Source organism: Schistocerca piceifrons, chromosome 3, assembly GCF_021461385.2.
Source record: "Schistocerca piceifrons isolate TAMUIC-IGC-003096 chromosome 3, iqSchPice1.1, whole genome shotgun sequence".
Taxonomy (NCBI): Eukaryota; Metazoa; Arthropoda; class Insecta; order Orthoptera; family Acrididae; genus Schistocerca; species Schistocerca piceifrons.
This window is the reverse complement of record NC_060140.1, coordinates 534,752,987-534,773,291: the sequence shown is the minus strand read 5'-3', so window position 1 is coordinate 534,773,291 and position 20,305 is coordinate 534,752,987. Positions and strand designations below refer to the sequence as shown.

At 40.8% G+C, this 20,305-nt stretch overlaps 1 protein-coding gene across 1 annotated transcript in view; it reads right to left on the bottom strand.

Annotated features, from left to right (window-relative positions):
- Nucleotides 1-14,169, bottom strand: part of LOC124787640 (aspartate aminotransferase, cytoplasmic) — a 72,615-nt gene extending 58,446 nt beyond the window's left edge. Inside the window, exons 1-3 of the mRNA XM_047254417.1 lie at nt 13,991-14,169; nt 8,546-8,727; nt 8,343-8,451 (exon numbers count right to left, since the gene is read on the bottom strand). Of these exons, the coding sequence (XP_047110373.1) occupies nt 8,343-8,451; nt 8,546-8,727; nt 13,991-14,102 (403 nt within the window). The 5' untranslated portion in view covers nt 14,103-14,169. The remainder of the gene's footprint in view (nt 1-8,342; nt 8,452-8,545; nt 8,728-13,990) is intronic.
- Nucleotides 14,170-20,305: the final 6,136 nt, after the last annotated feature.

The following is a 20,305-nucleotide window of genomic DNA, read 5'->3' as shown; positions in this document are numbered from 1 at the left end:
CCTATTGAGCATGAGCCCCAGAAATTTCGTAGTTTCAATGAAAGGAAGGGTAACAGGCCCAAAATGTAAAGATGGTGGGAGAAACCATTTGCGTCACCAGAAATTCACATAGACGGTTTTGTCAGAGGAAAAGCGAAAGCCACTGTTAATGCTCCAGGAGGGAAGACGATCACGACAGCACTGAAGACGTCATTCAGTGAGATATATCCATGGAGAACTGCAATTGATAGCAAAATCATCTACAAAAGGCAGCCGGGGATGCCAGATGGGAGACAGGCCATTATAGGGTTAAAGGCAATAGCGAAGAGGACAATGCTCCGGACAGAACCCTGAGGCACAATATTTTCCTGGATAAACGACAAGGCAGAACCCATGCGCACCTTGAAAACTCGGTCTTGTAAAAATGCCCGAAGAAAACAGGGCAGGTGCTCATGGAAGCCCCACATATAAAGAGTACAGAGGATACCTGGGTGTCGACAAGACACCGGTAGCAGCGCATCGGGTTTGGAATGTTCAGCTGGACGGTGATAATTTCATAGCCCGCTTTGAGCTTGGACAGAAGCACCACTCTATCACAGGTGAAAAAGAGTGTGGGTATGCACTAAGGAGTAATCTACCTTTTTCATTAGACGATGGACAGCAGTGATGCCCTGTTCAGAGAGATATGACTGAATTTACATCTACATCTACATCCATACCCCGCAAGCCACCTGACGGTGTGTGGCGGAGGGTACCTTGAGTACCTCTATCGGTTCTCCCTTCCATTCCATTCTCGTATTGTTCGTGGAAAGAAGGATTGTCGGTATGCCTCTGTGTGGGCTCTAATCTCTCTGATTTTATCCTCATGGTCTCTTCGCGAGATATACGTAGGAGGGAGCAATATACTGCTCGACTCTTCGGTGAAGGTATGTTCTCGAAACTTTGACAAAAGCCCGTACCGAGCTACTGAGCGTCTCTCCTGCAGAGTCTTCCACTGGAGTTTATCTATCATCTCCGTAACGCTTTCGCGATTACTAAATGATCCTGTAACGAAGCGCGCTGCTCTCCGTTGGATCTTCTCTATATCTTCTATCAACCCTATCTGGTACGGCTCCCACACTGCTGAGCAGTATTCAAGCAGTGGGCGAACAAGCGTACTGTAACCTACTTCCTTTGTTTTCTGATTGCATTTCCTTAGGATTCTTCCAATGAATCTCAGTTTGGCATCTGCTTTACCGACGATCAACATTATACGATCATTCCATTTTAAATCACTCCTAATGCGTACTCCCAGATAATTTATGGTATTAACTGCTTCCAGTTGCTGACCTGCTATTTTGTAGCTAAATGATAAAGGATCTATCTTTCTGTGTATTCGCAGCACATTACACTTGTCTACATTGAGATTCAATTGCCATTCCCTGCACCATGCGTCAATTTGCTGCAGATCCTCCTGCATTTCAGTACAATTTTCCATTGTTACAACCTCTCGATACACCACAGCATCATCCGCAAAAAGCCTCAGTGAACTTCCGATGTCATCCACAAGGTCATTTATGTATATTGTGAATAGCAACGGTCCTATGACACTCCCCTGCGGCACACCTGAAATCACTCTTACTTCGGAAGACTTCTCTCCATTGAGAATGACATGCTGCGTCCTGTTATCTAGGAACTCCTCAATCCAATCACACAATTGGTCTGATAGGCCATATGCTCTTACTTTGTTCATTAAACGACTGTGGGGAACTGTATCGAACGCCTTGTGGAAGTCAAGAAACATGGCATCTACCTGTGAACCCGTATCTATGGCCCTCTGAGTCTCGTGGACGAATAGCGCGAGCTGGGTTTCACGTGACTGTCTTTTTCGAAACCCATGCTGATTCCTACAGAGTAGATTTCTAGTCTCCAGAAAAGTCATTATACTCTAACACAATACATGTTCCAAAATTCTACAACTGATCGACGTTAGAGATATAGGTCTATAGTTCAGCACATCTGCTCGACGTCCCTTCTTGAAAACGGGGATGACCTGTGCCGTTTTCCAATCCTTTGGAACGCTACGCTCTTCTAGAGACCTACAGTACACCGCTGCAAGAAGATGGGCAAGTTCCTTCGCGTACTCTGTGTAAAATTGAACTGGTATCCCATCAGGTCCAGAGGCCTTTCCTCTTTTGAGCGATTTTAATTGTTTCTCTATCCCTCTGTTGTCTATTTCGATATCTACCATTTTGTCATCTGTGCGACAATGTAGAGAAAGAACTACAGTGCAATCTTCCTCTGTGAAACAACTTTGGAAAAAGACATTTAGTATTTCGGCCTTTAGTCTGTCATCCTCTGTTTCAGTGCCATTTTGGTCACAGAGTGTCTGGACATTTTGTTTTGATCCACCTACCGCTTTGACATAAGACCAAAATTTCTTAGGATTTTCTGCCAAGTCAGTACATAGAACTTTACTTTCGAATTCATTGAACGCCTCTCGCATAGCCCTCCTCACACTACATTTCGGTTCGCGTAATTTTTGTTTGTCTGCAAGGCTTTGGCTATGTTTATGTTTGCTGTGAAGTTCCCTTTGCTTCCGCAGCAGTTTTCTAGCTCGGTTGTTGTACCACGGTGGCTCTTTTCCATCTCTTACGATCTTGCTTGGCACATACTCATCTAACGCATATTGTACGATGGTTTTGAACTTTGTCCACTGATCCTCAACACTATCTGTACTTGAGACAAAACTTTTGTGTTGAGCCAACAGGTACTCTGAGATCTGCTTTTTGTCACTTTTTCTAAACAGAAAAATCTTCCTACCCTTTTTAATATTCCTATTTACGGCTGAAATCATCGATTCCGTAACCACTTTATGATCGCTGATTCCCTGTTCTGCGTTAACTTTTTCAAATAGTTCGGGTCTGTTTGTCACCAGAAGGTCTAATATGTTATCGCCACGAGTCGGTTCTCTGTTTAACTGCTCAAGGTAGTTTTCAGATAAAGCACTTAAAAAAATGTCACTGGATTCTTTGTCCCTGCCAGCCGTTATGAACGTCAGTCTCCCAGTCTATATCCGGCAAATTAAGATCTCCACCCAGAACTATAACATGGTGGGGAAATCTATTCGAAATATTTTCCAAATTATCCTTCAGGTGCTCAGCCACAACAGCTGCTGAGCCAGGGGGCCTATAGAGACATCCAATTACCATGTCTGAGCCTACTTTAACCGTGACCTTCACCCAAATCATTTCACATTTCGGATCTCCGTCAATTTCCTTCGATACTATTGCACTTCTTATCGCTATAAACACGCCTCCCCCTTCACTGTCCAGCCTGTCTCTGCGGTATACATTCCAATTTCGGCCTCGGTTAGACTATTGAGCAGCATGGTGTAAATTACACCACGGGAAGAATTCAAAGTTATATGCGCCCCAACACGAACAGGGTAACCACGGAGAATCAAGGCAGCAAGCAGTTGTGCTTGAGAATCAGAAGTGGTCTCCAAAAGTAAAATGCCATCCTGTAAACGAGAGCAGGATTTCAGTGCCCACAACTGCATCTACACCTTTCTGAATAATAAACGCATTTACCGTGGCAAAGGACTGACCGTCTGCAGTACATGAGACCACAAGGAATTGTGGTGCAGCAGGAAGGATCTTTGAATCATTAGCCTCATTATGTTTATGTCTTGTAGATATTGAGGGTGAAGTGGATTGACTCATCGCGAGGAAATCCCCCACGATTACCAGCATCTCCGATGGCGCACTCCTTCCAACTGTGGGACCCCTTCACACAGGGGCGCACACACCTTAGGTGATTGTTCACACGTCAGGTCACGCCTCCCGAACAACCTGACAGGTGGAACAATTGGCAATTTGGGAAAGTTACAGCTCAGGCAACCCCAAGGGAGGGGAAAAAGAATAGCAAGAGGATAGACATGCAGCACAGAAGGGAAAAATGCTGCAAAGGCTGGCGCCCCGTGGTAAACACGCACAAACCGGCCAAAGAGTGGCGAGCCGCCTGGGGGGGCTTAGCCTTGATGACAGCTTCCACTCTCGCACGCGTAAGTTCAATCAGGTGCTGGAAAGTTATTTGGGGAATAGCAGCTATTTCTTCATGGAGTGCTGCACTGAGCAGAGGTATCGATGTCGGTCGGTGAGGCCTGGCACAAAGTTGCCATTCCAAAACATTCCAAAGATGTTCTATAGAATTCAGGTCAAGACTCTACGCAGGCCAGTCCATTGCAGGTATGTTATTGTCGTGTAACCACTCCGCCACAGACAGTGCATTATGAACAGGTACTCTATCATGTTGAAAGATGCAATCGCCATCCCCGAACTGCTCTTCAACAGTGGTAAGCAAGAAGGTGCCTAAAACATCAATGTAGGTCTGTGCTGTGATAATGCCACGCAAAACAAGGGGGTGCAAGCCCTCCATAAAAAACACGATCACACCACTGCCTCCGAATTTTGCTGCTGGCACTACACACGCTGGCAGATGACATTCGCCATACGCACACCCTGCCATTGGATCGCCACTTTGTGTACCGTGATTCATCACTCCACACAATGTTTTTCTACTATTCAATCGTCCAATGTTTACGTTCCTTACACCAAGTGAAGCGTCGTTCGGAATTTACCAGCATGATGTGTGGCTTATGAGCAGCCACTCAACCATGTGATCCAAGTTCTCTCACCTCCCACCTAACTGTCACAGTACTTGCAGTGGATCCTGATGCAGTTTGGAATTCCTGTGTTATGGTCTGGATAGATGTCTGCCTATTACACATTATGACCCTATTCAACTGTCAGCAATCTCTGTCAGTCAACAGATGATGATGTTAGCCTGTACGCTTTCGTGCTGTACATATCACTTCACGTTTCCACTTCACTATCACAACAGAAACAGTGGATCTAGGGATATTTAGGAGTATGGAAATCTCACTTACAGATGTATGACCCAAGTGACACCCAATCACAGAACCACATTCAAAGTCCACGAGTTCTGCGGAGTGCCCCACTCTGCTCTCCCACGATTTCTAATGACTACTGAAAGGTGGCAGCACAATGCACCGAATACAAGAAACATGTTTTTGGGGAGCCCGGATACTTTTGATCATATAGTATAATTCTGCGTCTAAGACAGTATAGTCTTGAGGCAGTCAGACCTTAAGGACACAATTCTGGGTAACAGAGCAACCAATTGACGGCCCCTCACTAGACCCACCCATAAAGACAGCTACATATTAGTGGCTCATACAAAATGACAGAGAATGTCGCATGAAAAACGGAAGCAGAAGTGCAGTCTTTCCTATGCTGCACAAAATCTAAAATTATGCTAGGCCTCTGTGGCCACCGGGATGACATACAGCTAAAAGCAAGCATCTGGGGTTGTACATGGTCCACACCAAATAAATGCAGCACAAGCTGCACATGGATCCCAAATGGCATTGTGGCTCGTGGATGGTTTGAGAAAGGTGTTCCAGAGGTGAAAGAGCAACAGTACAATATCCAAGTGAAATCATAGCTGCAAGGAACTTACACACCTGATGCACCAAAGAGTTCTGGCTTTCAGGTCAACCATGACAATTTGGAGTCAGGAATGAGACCCAGAAACTTCACTGAGCCTCTCAATTATAGGATCATGTCCCTCATATTCAAGTCAGGTAAATTAAAAATATGAGGAGGCACACACACACACACACACACACACACACACACACACACACACACACACACACACACACGTGATGTCGTCAAAAAAGTCATACGACCACACCGCCGCCTGAGAGATCGATCTACCGGATGTGATTCTCTCGATAAATGGAACGGAAGAACAGCTGTGTTAGCCAAAGAGTACACAGCCAGTTGCAGTACTTATGCTCACTGTGAGGCGCCACTAGGCCACTTCATGTGCAGCAGGAGAGTAGTGCAGTTGTGCCAATCTACAGTTCGTAGCCACGCTCAGTGGTCAGCCAGCGCCGATGTTAGGCATCATCTGCAGCTCAGTCACTGCTGCCATCAAGTCTTTGTAGCTCCGATCCAAGTTAGTCTTCAAATTCACCGGATTCGACATTCAAGATTACGAGAGATTAGTTCGTCACTGCAAGATTTGTGACTTGTAAATAATGTCATTCTACAGACACTTAGTCTAGTCACATCTTCTATAATTGTCAACCAACTGATCATGGACTATAGCAAAGTAATAAACACTTTCTTATTTTGTACTCCTGCCAATTAACTGTGTTTTCCTGTTGTAGCTACCAAGCACTCTTGGCATAGTAGAAACCACGTTTCCACCTCCTTGGCTACCTCATATTTGCCATCTCATGTTGATGGACTCAATTATGGCGGAAGATCGAGAGCCTGAACACACACACTGCAGAAAACTGAAAACTCACGCATTGGGTTAGGAAAATAAGGCCACATGCTGAGGCAGAGGCAACAGGACTTAATGTGCTCTGAAAGTTTCATGCTGGTGAAAGTTAGTACAAGGGAGTCCAATTTCACAAGGTCGCCATCTACCCATTTCATTAGGTTCTGTGCATCATGACACCTTCCTGAAACCACTCAGCTTTCAGTTCTTTTCAGGAATATCAAACAGATCCCAGCAAGTCAATATCTTTGCTATAGTTCAAGGTGTTGTGCAGTTCACTTTCTATTGCATACTCCCTGAGCCACTGAGTTTTCTGGATGTTCTTCACTTGTTGGGAATCTGATGTATCTAGCAACAGGATCCTGTTTCACAAGCACTTGATAGATTTTAAACTTCCAGTGATTTCCTCTAAACCTCTTTGTATATAGAAAGGTGAAACTTTCTCAGAGTTCCCTCTTTCCATTTAATTATAAGAAACACATTTTGGCCACCAGCATGTGTTCTGTTACTCGATACTGGAAACGTCTGTGTAATCAGCAGGTCTAAAGACCTGCCTACACAAGCCCTCTTGTTTGTGTTTTGTAACATACCAGCAACCACCCTTTCCACTGAGAGGAGAAAGAGAAGATTTTGAAGGATCCACACTGGCCCCCGAGCAGCTAGGGAAATAAAAGTCTACCTAGACATAGTCCTGCTTGCCTAGGTAAACCTCGTACAACTGAGATGCAGCAGGTTCCCCAGAGGTTGCCTTCTGACAACTATTACACCTCTACAGCCACACATGTCATCAACATGTGGCACTCCTTGTGAATGAGGGTTTTTAAGTTGAGGTTCTTACCGTCCCCGCGATCTGGGCGGCAAGCCAAGATCCCCGTTTCCTCTGGCACAATACTCCACCACTGTGCCACAGAGTGGTCAATGAAGCATGCCCAGAGCTTATGGTGATAGAAGACTGATGGCACTTACCAATCCCCAACTCAGGAACCCCTGGATCACCAAGCCATACTCAGAAAATGAATGATGAGCCCCTGAGAGGCTCTGTACTATCGACTGCAGATGTTACAAACTAAGGCAGATATACATTCAGTAGGTGCTTCGAAGCCAGCAACTATGGGATGGGACACCCAGGGCAACTGGATTTGTCGGTCTTTGGAAGAAGGTAAAAAGAAGGAAAAGGGGGGGGGGGGAGGGAGGGGAATAAGATGTTCTATGGACTGAGGTGTTAGTCCGTATGAGGGGAATGAGATTTTAAGAAGGCTCTGTGGATCAGTTTGTATCACAGGGGTGGTATCTTGATGGCAGATGCTGTATGCAGAAAGCTGGCATAGACCCTCATTTACTTACTTACTCCCTTTGGTCAAGTACCAAAATGATAGATCCCTCGTCCACTGGAAGATAATGATGGAATCATAAGTTTTTTATGGAACAAAGAGACTGGAGTTCTTATGAGGACTGGTTAGGGTTATCTTGTAAGGACCTGAGAAAGGGTTGTGAAGCAATGCTGGATGTTATGAATTCTCAGAAGGCTTGCAAGGGGTGATCCTGAAGTAGTAATAGCAGTGGTGGATCAAGTTGGGATCGTGACTGGAAATGTTCAAGGCAGACATCAATATCTGGTTTCCTGTTTGAAAGGTTTTGGGGTTGCAAAGTGATATTTCCAGTTGACATTACACGTGAAGGAAAGTAGGTCCTTTACCAAAGCAGCATGATTAAATGCAGATCTAGAGGTGAAAGTGAAACCCTTGGATAATATAGATAATTCAGGAGGGGAGAACACTGTATTGTTGTGGCTGGCTGTTGTGACCATGAGTTACCATTATGAGTTATTTCTATTGAGGACCAACATTTCTTCACATTAGAGAGAAAGTTATATTACATTAATTTCAATCAATGTTCTTTTAAGTGGAAAATCACAGCAGGATTCAGTCAGTAACAGCACAATTTATATTTCAAATGTAGTACTACGTCTCTCTATAACGCATAGAATTTTTGTAAATTTACATTACCCCATGTTGGTTTTGAGTAATAGAATGTGGTGTAGTGTAGGTGCCTGTTTAGGAACTCAGCACCGACTCTCAATGCGCCTGTACCACTCAATGTCTGGACGCCAAAAGCCTGAGAGCACACAACACTAAGATACAGGACTCTGAATAAGTTAAAAATTTGAAAGTTATCATCAGGAACAACATCTGGTACGAGCTTTACTTACCCGTCCTTGAACTACAGCACTCGAGTCATGCCCAAGTAACATCTTTGTTGCCGCAGATGTGAAAGATTCCATTCCCAGCACTGGCAAGTACTCATGGTTGCTTGTGTTGTCCTCTGCCATATGTTTCTCTGTTTTTCTGACAACTGGCAGCACCCATGGCTTCCCTTCATTTGTGCGGTATGCTGATAAAAGCGAATAATCATCAGTGGAGAAAATATAATCCATAAATAGACTAGTAATAACACATACTTTTTAAAAGGTTTTTGTGATACTTATTTGACATTCAGTGGTGCATTATCATAATATAAATGAGAACATTACTAGATTTAGAAAGAGTAAACAAATTGCCACCATGAAACAACAACTTTTCTGTATAAAAATAGCATACATTCAGGATCACTAATGTTTACATTGATGTACATATATTTTTAGTACTCAAGTATGAGTTAAGAAACCAAATGAATTACTCAACATGTCAGTCACGACAAATTGTTCCTTGCATCAAAACAAATAACCAACCTGGACAAGCCTTGGAAAGTATTTATGGTACAATGTGAACTGAGCTTGAGTATTTTGTGCTATGTTAGTTTTATTAATTTTTCTCGGATGTTTCTGAAGGAGTGTTATGTACTACACCCTCTTATGCATGGAGCTGTATTCTTGGACAATGGCAAATAAAGCAAACATGAAAAGAATAATCTTCTTCAATGACTGTACACAGCTCAATATTGAAACAACAACAAAAACAGGGTATTTTAACTCATCTTCAATTAATTTACATAAGTTTAGGAAGCCCATGTGAATCTGAAGGTCTGAATGACTGTCACACCCTAATCACTATGCATGATTTCCAGTTATGTCTACGGATTTCTTAGGAACACATTCACCCCTTATGCGAGTTAGTCACAATTTTTGCAACAATATTGGAAACCTAACAATCACAAGAAAGCAATGTGTGTACCAAAATATAGATCATTGATCAGATTTTCTACTGATTACTCAAAGCTAGAGGAGGACGACAGGGACTTCTTAGCAAACTTTTGGAATGTATGTTGTCCATCTGTTGGCCACTCTTACAATTTAGAAATCTGCCTCCCTTTTCCAGTTACCTACATATATTCATCAATTTTATGCCCGTTTTTGATGTTTCCCCTCTGCCTTTACCACATATCAGGTACTCCGGGTCCCAAGCGATGACTAGGTACACTGTGATTGGTCTGCTTCCTTGACACTACATTACAATACAAAAACTACCTCTTTTTTTTGTAAATTGATTTTATTCATTTTTATTTATTCTCATTTTTCATTTGATTGTCAGTGGATGTATATGTAACTTTTTTTACAATGTGCTAAACGTAAGTTATTTTGTTTTGCCACCCAAAACCTATTCCTGTGGATCTCCTAGCAATTTGCCAATCTTTATTCTGACAATGTTTTCATTTTGTGATACCACACACTGCTCATTTTTTGAGGCTCCTATCTCCAATAGGCTGGTAACATTGACAGCTTTGGACGCTGTATTCACTGTTTACCTTTTCCAAGAAGTACGCTTTCGAGTTCAAACCTTCTATTTTGTGGCAACATGTAACACTGATGATTATCATCACCATTTTACAAAGGCTGCAGTCATTTACATGTTGCCCTCAGCCATGTTATTCAATCAGTTATTACCAGTGCACTTCCCGAGAAAACTGAGCACATCTGAATATTACCAATTTAGGCCATTACTAAGAACAAACTTTTACAGGAATAACATATGCATATCGAGTTAGAGAGTCATATTTACTCAAAATAATGTGAGAAGGCTCACAGTTCAAATGTCTCTCTTGCAAACTCACCTTAGGCAAATTACCTGATGCTAATGATAAGATGATTTCTTCAGTGACGCTATGCCTAACTGTTTACCCTCGTTTCTCCTCCATATAAGCTTACACCCTGCCTCTCATGATCCCACCAGTGATAAGATGTCTAATCAAATTTTTTTTCTTCCCATTCCAACAGGAAAACACCCTACACAAAAATTCCCGTGAACACAGAAGCAGTCTTTATACCAAACATCAGGATGGATAGACTGCTGTTTAATTATATGCCCCACTTTTTTCATCCTTTCAGACAGACTGCAATATTGCAGCTTCGGGATGTAATACAAAATGTAAGGTTCCTTGGAACAATGCTCCTCTAGTACCACACACAGTACACTCAGTTCCTGCAACACAGTACAGTTAAGACAATTTTTAGTTTTACATAAGAGTAAGCTACAACACAAAATGAAACTTTTATTATCTTCCAATAAAGATAAACTCTCAAATAGCATTACAGCTAAGAAACCTTTCACAGGCAGAGTGCTGTCATCATTAGAATCGCAACTAGCGAGGATGAACAGTTCAAAGACCTCGTGGTTTTTCATTGTGCAGTGGCCTATACCCTACATACCAGGCTAAAAAGGACAGGTTAAAACTATCAGCACTCTTAATATGGGATCAAGCTTTAATCACATAACACACACTCACAGAGGCATCCAGCATGGTTAGGTCTGATGACCGGTAATACCACTTATGTGGCAATGCCTTTCTTATACTTCCCAGACAGTAGAAGACACAGAAAGAAGTTGTCTTTGCTGATGGCAGCAACATCATAGTCACTGGTAAAACATTTCACCAGTACATTTTGGTCTTAAGGTTCTGGCATCAGTTTGTAACAGCCAATGTCTTGTTGTGAGATACAATGTTATTATAAATGATTGCAGTGATTTCATAAATTCACTGCAGCTACATTGACATTGTCATAAAACTCACCAATCATATAGAACAACTCTGAAAGTTTTGTAATGTTGTAGCCACACTTCAGATTTCTGCCACAAGAGCTTAGCAGCGAACAGTTAGGCAAGATGGCGGCAGGGGCACCAAGAAAGTGTATGTTGTGCTTGAAATGCTCCTGATATAATCCAATGTCTTTTTTTGTGTGGGATTATGTAAAAGATTCAATGTTTACCTACCAGAACCGCGCACTCACATCAACAGTGCTTTTGAACAGATTGAAAGGGGCATGCCGTGCTGAATGGGGACATGCAGACATGGTAAGGGGGACGCAGGACGGGGGAGGGGGGGGGACATGTGGAGCATTTACAATGTGTCGAAAAACTTTATTGGGTTTTTCTACGTGTGTGCATGCAAACCCCTGTGACAATATGATGCTGTACTGTTCCTACCTGCACTTATTTCTTAGCTATGGGAATCTTTTCTGGGGATTGAAGGCACAAAACAAAGACATAACTTTTAAAAGGAGGAAAGGGCCATAAGAATAAAACTGCAAGCAGTGGTCAGGCCCAACGTGAAGAACTGTTAAAAAAAAAAAAAATCTGCATCCTTAATGTTCCAATCTGTTGTACATTTCAGGGAAAACATTACTAAGTATTTCATTAATAGTTCTGTACATCCAGGTAGACTGGAGAGAGCATATGGATATGTGCATAACATGCGGCAGTACGTTTTGAGCCCAGAGTCAGTTTTCCGGATAGACAAAGGGAACCCAAGTGGCATAGCAGCATGTTCATGGTCCTTGAGTCACCAGAAGGTGTCGTGGTGTGGGCAGTCAGTGTAGAGAGATGCAAAGGAACAGTGTAGAACTGTTTTCATACAAGAACATCATACATATGGGACCAACTGAATGAGGGAGTGCAGCTGTTATGGAGGATGGAGGTTTTTAACTGTTTGGCTACCCTGATTCAGTTTTTCCGTGGTTTTCCTTTTATTTCAGGCCACTGCTGGGATGGGGCCTTCATCAAGGTCATGGCTGACCACCTGACTATTCCCATAACACTGACATCTCTATTTTATCTATATGTATAATTGAGCCAGTTATTTCATTTTATTATCAGGAAAAACCCAATAACATTGTAAAATGATTACTGCATGAATAAAGGAAATGAAATGACCTGCCATCCTCTGTTAGAAACCCAAAATATTCATATTACACAAGAAAGCCATTCAAATTATACTGAAAAAGAAGCAAGAATAACTTTGAAGAAATTGTATCAAGACCTTAATATTTAGACACTTCCACCACTGCATATAGAGAAGACCATTGTGACTGCATAATGAAACCCTACGAAGCTAGAGAACAGGGTACTGTTCCTCCCCATTAACCCAAGAAACGGCAAACAACTGCAGTGCATTTCACACAAACATGTAAATACTCTGGTATCAAGTTAACACACCCTCTATCAAGAGAATTACAAAATCTCAAAACTGAGACCACCCCCCTAAAAAAAAAAAAAAAAAATTCTAATCTAAGAAGAATTCTATAGTGAGGCTGAGTACGTGTGTTGACAGTGGGCAGAAGTTCACCCTGTAAGTGGCAAGTTTTATTCATCACATTAAGAGACACCAGAAACAGAAACTAGTCTTACAGAGTAAACTAGAATTATAACCACTCAAGTACAATATATGATGATAATGCATCACAAAACAGCATTTTTTCAACTCTGGGTAGTCTAAGACATATGAAAGCCTACTGAAAATCATTAAACATTATGTAACATTATGTAGGCCTATATACTGTGTAAGCTAGAATGTGTAGAACCTACAAATTGTCTAGATTATAATCATAATGATGGGTGCTATGTTACAAGTACATAGCTGCACAAAAGGTAATTTATGGGACCAATGAAAATCGCAACCACAGTTTTAATGTCAGCCAGTTTCATAATAGTTCTCAGATAACAGTAATGTGAAAGGTTCACCTTACCTGCACCAATCACATACAGAATATTTTGAATTCACACATGAGCCGTGAAGGGGAAATAACATAAGCAGTCAGAAACATTACGTGCACCTCTTAACATACTGCAGAAAGGAAGATCATAACGCTACCTATGCCGAAAATGGATCTTGTAAGATCATACATTGCCTTTAGTTACTGCAGTAATACTTCACGGTAATGTGTTTCCTTTATTATGATGAACTCTGGAAATTTTAGAAGTGTTATTATCTCTGTGATACGTACTTTAACAAGCATTATGCCATTGGAAATCTTTCCCCTACGCTGTAGTGGTCACGAAACGTAGTTTTCCGTCGGTTTATTTGCACGGTATTCCCTGGCGATACAGGCACCCTTGCCTCGAGTAGGCACAATTAAAACAACTGCAACAGTAAACTCTTGTTGTGCATACGGCTGTTCTCAGTAGCAAAAGCCCGTATCAAACTAGTAATAGCAACTAACACAAATTCATTACTGCTACCTTCGAAACTTCAACGAATTAATTTTTTTCATATTTAACATAAGTGCAGGTTACAATCTCAATCATTTCTATAACTGGCTCACAAGTTTATTACACCTCACTGATGAAAAATATTTGTCACACACGTTCGTCTAGAAAGATAGACACGCACAGACTGGTGTATCTGACATTTTTCATGACACACGGAAATACACAACGACACTTACCTCCTATAGTTAAATTAGCTTTATTAGGATGAGAATCATCTAAATATGCTTTATTTAATGCAAAAACTTCAATGGGAGGCCCAAGCTTCACGCCAGAAAATCTGGATGACATTCTGCTGCTGCCAGCCGATAGACCACAGTACCACACCTTCCACACTTTTTGCTTGACTGACCTTACAACGACCTCCAACCAAAGCATTTGAGACGAAGAAAACATGTTCTGTCGCGACTATGTAAACAAGATTCCTGTCAAAACAATCATTTCTACAGACTTGTAGCGAATCGTCGTCAGAACATAGGAACACGCAACTTAACAGTGCTCCTTTCTGTTTCCAATAATGTGAATATTTTTCACAGAATAAATATTCTATTCTATTCATTGTACAGTGCTAGTATTTTCACATTGCTTGTGAGAGGAAACAGTGATTTAAGAGTAATCGGTCTGATCCGAACTGTCGCGGATCAAGGAATAGGGACAACGCAACAATCCATTTCAATAATCACACAACAGAACGATCATGGAAGAGTTTATTGTGAAGACGGTCAGACAATCTAAGTTTCTAAAACACACAGACTGTCAGGCTGTATACTTTGGACAGAATCAAGAATTTTTATTCACCATTGATAATTTTACCATGAAATTGGCTTCGGCGTTTTAGTACAATACAGGCTTTAGTAACGCATAGAAGAACATAATAAAATAATGCCAGTTAACTATAGTAGCCTATACATATTAAGCACAGCAGTAATAAAACACACTACAGGATAATATTTAAGAATTTGCGTCAATAAGTTATGCTATAAAATAGTATGGTATAAAGCCTTTGCATAATAAAGGGGTAGAGTACATATACATGACGTAATTATACAAAACATAACATAACTATACAAACAACCATAGCACATAATAATACAACAAACCGTAGGAAAATTTGTTAAATGCTAATATCCTCCTCAGGCATCTCAAAGAAGTCTTTAACCCTTTGAACGGAACATCGGTCTGAGATACCGCCATAGTTGACATTAACAATGCTAACGGCGCTGCATTGTTCGTGAGGGTGGGGAGAAGCCCAGTAATCTTCAGTCGGGTCCCGAACCGCAGCTGGCCAACAACGTATTGTCGGCGCATGCATTGTTTTCAAGTAAGTAGAATTTTTGTTACGTATTGTCGGTCTGTGAGACCGTGTTCCGAAAAAATGCATTCCCCTCCCGGTCTGACAGACCGGGTGTTCCTAAAAGTGTCAAATTTTTGCCGGTCTCCCAGACCGGTGTTCCTAAAAGTATCACGCATTTGTCGGTCTGTATGACCGATGTTCCACTCTTTGAACTCTTCTGTTTTCTGTGTAGCAACATTTCATCTATTTGATTGAAATTTTTGCCACCACACGATGCTTAATACTTTTGTGTTCATAGAAGAACGAGAAAAAAGTGTAACAACTCGTATTTAACGTTTTAATTTTTCCTCTTTCCGTTTTTCACACACATTCTCCAATTTACCGCGCAAACTTATTACAGCGATAGAATTATCCCCATTAAATTTCGTTAAAACTCATTTTTCCCTTTTTCCTTGCAGGTTTACAATGGAAGGTCCGAAATATGTTTCAAATCGGTCGAAAAGAATTGTAGCCCTTGCACGCTCTCAAAATTACCTTGAAGAATCAGACTCGGAAGTGGATTCAGATGAATCATGCATTCCAGATGAGGACCTTACTATCCAAGATCCTCGCAATGAAACAGATAATGACGATGACTCTCCCAATGATGATGATCGCGATGATGAAACTATTCGAGAAATATTTGAAGTCGAAAATACCGCAGTTCGCGAAGAAACTGGAGAGCAACCACAGTCTGACATAACTTCTGGTGGAAGCAGACTAATCACTCCACAGAAGCCTGCTGATGTTGCTAGCTCATCTACGCGTTCTGATGACACTCTAGATGAGAGTCGTCTTCCAGTTTCTTACTACGGAAGAAACAAGTGTTTCACATGGTCATCAACTCCTGTTCGCTCTAAGACGCGAACAGCAGCATCCAATATAATAAAGGTACGGCTATCAAAGATACAAGGGCCTGCTCTTACCGTGGGGAAAAACCCACTCCCAGGTGAAGTGTGGCGCCTTTTGTTTACTGACGACATGATTGAGACGATTGTAAAGCATACTAATGAAAAGTTGGCCAAAATTCGTTCTGTTATTGAACTAAAAGAAAGTGTAGCTTACAGAGACACTACTGTGCAGGAAGTGAACGCTGTGATTGGAGTCACAGTTCTTTGCAGCATATTCAAATCTGCGAGGGAGCCTATGACCTCGCTGTTTTCCACTTCGGTCTTGGGGAGGCCAATTTTTCGATCAATAATAACAGAAAAGCGATTAGGAATATTGCTTAGGGCATTTAGATTCGATGACTCGAGCACGAGGGAACAGAGGGAAAAATATGACCCAGCTGCTGCCATTACAGACATATTTAATAAGTTTATTTGGAACTGCCAACAAATTTATAGCCCTGGAGCGCATTTGACAGTTGATGAAACTTTGGTGCCTTTCAGAGGGAGGGTTAAATTTCGTATATATATGCCGAATAAACCGGCTAAATATGGCATTAAGGTCATGGGTCTGGCAGATGCACACAATGCATATATTTACAATGCCTACATCTACTCCGGCAAAGGCTGTGATGGAGCCACACTTTCTACAGCAGAAAAGAAAAAGAGCATTCCCACGCAGTCTGTAATCCGCCTATCTAAAGGGCTGTATGGCACAAACAGAAATATTAGTTGCGACAATTGGTTTTGTTCTGTGGAACTTGCCCAGGAGCTACTAGCTCACAATTTGACATTAGTTGGGACACTAAAAAGAAACAGACCCCAGATACCAGCAGAATTTCAAGCAAGAAGCGATCGTGAAATTGGGTCCAGCCTTTATGGCTTTACGAAAGAAATGACTCTGCTTTCTTATGTCCCAAAAAGGAATAAGGCAGTCCTACTTCTTTCGTCAATGCATCATTCCAATTACACTGACGTTTCAAATGATAAACCTGAAATCATATCTTTTTATAACGCCACAAAAAGTGGAATAGACACGCTAGATATGAAGTGCAGTGTTTATTCTACTAATCGCAAAACAAGAAGGTGGCCGTTGGCTATTTTTTACCACATGGTGGCCATGGCTGGATCAAACGCAAGTATACTTTATGGACTTTTTGGAGAGAAGAAAACCGTATCACGTTTTGATTTCCTGAAAAGAGTTTCTCTATATTTGGTCTACGATTTCGTAAAATCCCGACTGGCAATCTCCAATCTGCCTCAATAGCTACAAAGTATTATTTCATCTTTAGAAGAAGAGGCAGCAAAAGAAAAGCAAATCGTTAGCCAACGGAATAAATTTGTTGTTCGAGTTGATGAGTGTCCGACGGACACACTTGGTAAAAGAAAAACCTGTCGATTTTGTCCATATCAAAAAAAGAGGAAAACTGCCTACAAGTGTATTTCTTGCGAAGAACCAACGTGCTTGGAGTGTTCACGAAAAGTGTGCAAGACTTGTGCAATTAAAAATAAAAGTTAAATTTTTTCTTTGCATTACATTTTAGTATTCATTTTCTTTGTGTTGTAACTATAATAATGTAAAAAAAAAGTATTTCTAAAGGAGTAATGTGTAAACAACAAAACACTGCAAATTAAAGTTTTTCCTAGTAATAAACTTGAATTTACTGGTATTTTAACAAATATTATGGTTCAAAAACCTATTATTATGTTTAATTACACCTTAAAGAGAGAGAGAAGCAACGTAGAAGTGCGGAAAAGTCATAAAAATAGAGAAAAATACACTTTAAATGTCCTAGCGGTCTAGCAGACCGATGTTCCATCTTACCGCCGAGTAAAAGATGTTCCGGTTAGAGGGTTAATATGGTAAAATGAGTGATCTGATAGCCAGCTGTTCCCCATAATTTTTAAGAAAATTTAGATCCATAGATCTAACAGAGATTGGTAATTTGTTGAAAATTTTGTGTGGGTTCACTTAGCGAGAATTTCCAGTTCTTGCTAATTGGTGCCTTGGAATATCCAAATCAGCCTTAGCTCTGGTGTTGTGTTCACAAATTCCCCCATCCCCCCCCCCCCCCTCCAGCAGCAAACTTTGGAAAATTATTTTATATAAATTTATAATTTTGAGTATTCTGAGCCTAAAAAAAAAGAGGACAACATTGAAATGAAAAGAAATGGTGTGTGACGACGGCCTCCCGTCGGGTAGACCGTTCGCCTGGTGCAAGTCTTTCGATTTGGCGCCACTTCGGAGACTTGCGCGTCGATGGGGATGAATTGATGATGATTAGGACAACACAACACCCAGTCCGTGAGCGGAGAAAATCTCCAACCCAGCCGGGAATCGAACCCGGGCCCTTTGGATTGACATTCCGTCGCGCTGACCACTTTTTTTTATAAAAACATTTATTAAAAAAACAATGTTACACATTCCAAATACATACTACGCTATACATACATGAAGTTATTTAAACAAAACGGTTTGATCATTTCAATTACGCTGACGTTAAGAAAAGACAGCAGAAGATTGTGCTACTGACTAATTACCAGAAAGAATTAAGTTAAACATCAAGAAAAAAAATTAAGACATTCAAACTTCAACCTGAAGAAGTAAAATCTGCACTTTCAATTACATGAGCTGCAATCTTCACAGAAGTATAATTTCTTTATGATGGATATCAGCAAGTTGGTGGGATAATTTTAAATATAAAACAATTTAATAATCATATAGAGAATTTCTGAAATACTTGAGAATGGCGGAAAGGAGATATATAATAAAGTTGACTAGCCTTCCAACTACACTTTCTGGACATTAATTGAATCTTAAGTATCTGAAGTGATCAGATCTATATAATCAGTCTTTCACTGCGAAACTGACTTACGCATCACAGTGCAAAAATGAACAGGGCAATGTGCCAGCCATTGAATATTACATTTATCAGATAGAATCTTATGGTTTTAACGAATCGATAAGGACATTTCTATGAAAACTGTCTATTTCCAAATTTCTAGTATAAGCCAATAATGCACCTTTAGTGTTTTGACACTATTAGACACACAATCTCAATGTCACATAAGTTCTGTGCATTAGCTTATAAATATCAAACTACTCTCTGAAGTAGAAAAAGCACACATCATAAATATACTGTAAAATCTTAAATAGTATCCTTAAGGTAACTACAATACATCACTGTCAATACAGTCTTCCATTTTATATTAACCAATGCCCATTCTTTCAAATACAATTTTTAACATATTACCGAACTATTTCTTGTGATCCAAATAGCTTCTTATTTTGTGGAACTCACACAGCATGTGTACCTTGAACTCTATGATGCTATTGGATCCTAATTTGTTAAGGATATAGTTAACAAAATTTCCCAGCAACCAGTACACAGAGTTATTTTTTGCTTCTGGGAAATAGCGTGCTTCAGGCCTGTGTATCAATGACAGCGATATATACTCAGGGGATGTTCTTGTAATCAGAGCTATTTCCTGCCGGATCCACTTCCAACTATTCATGTGACCACTGCAAGTATATATATGAATTACTGTGTCAACTAGATGGCATTGTTGACATAAATTTGTTTCACAGAGTCCGATTGCATGCAGTCTTTCATTGGTGCTAACTATGTTGTTAACTGTCTTGTACCATGACGTTTTTATATTAGACGTGAGCACATTAGAACTAATGTTTTTTTCCAAATCTCAGTCCACTCAATGTTTGGAAACTGTCGTTCTATTTTGTTTCTTCCTTCGCTTTTCTTTCGTTCCTGCATTATGGCTCTCGATGTTAAGTGTCGGGACTGCCTGAGTTCGACACTGACATAACTAAACTCAACATAGAAAATCCTCATGTGCTGTAAGCGACTGTTGATATTCTGCACGTCAATCTGAGGAAGCGGGCTTGGAGGTTTAATGATCTCGAAAAGTTGGCTGGTTACACTTTCTCGCGGGTCTCTTATTAAATTAACTTGCCTTTTGATAAGAAGAGCAGAGGCTTTATCTGTTACATCAGTTAATCCTAGTCCACCATTTTTAGGATCAAAGTGGCTACTTTAGCAGGTACTCTGAACACTTCACCTCTCCACAAAAAGTTGGTGATTTTGGACATTATTCTCCTCGCTATCATTCTTGCTATTGTAAACAGCTGGGCAGTATAATAAGCCTTAGCAAGGATGCATAAGTTGATATACTGTGTTCTTTGAACTTGGTTCATATATCGATTTAAATTCTCTACAATGGCTCCTTGCACTTTATCTGGTGCAGCTTTCCAATTT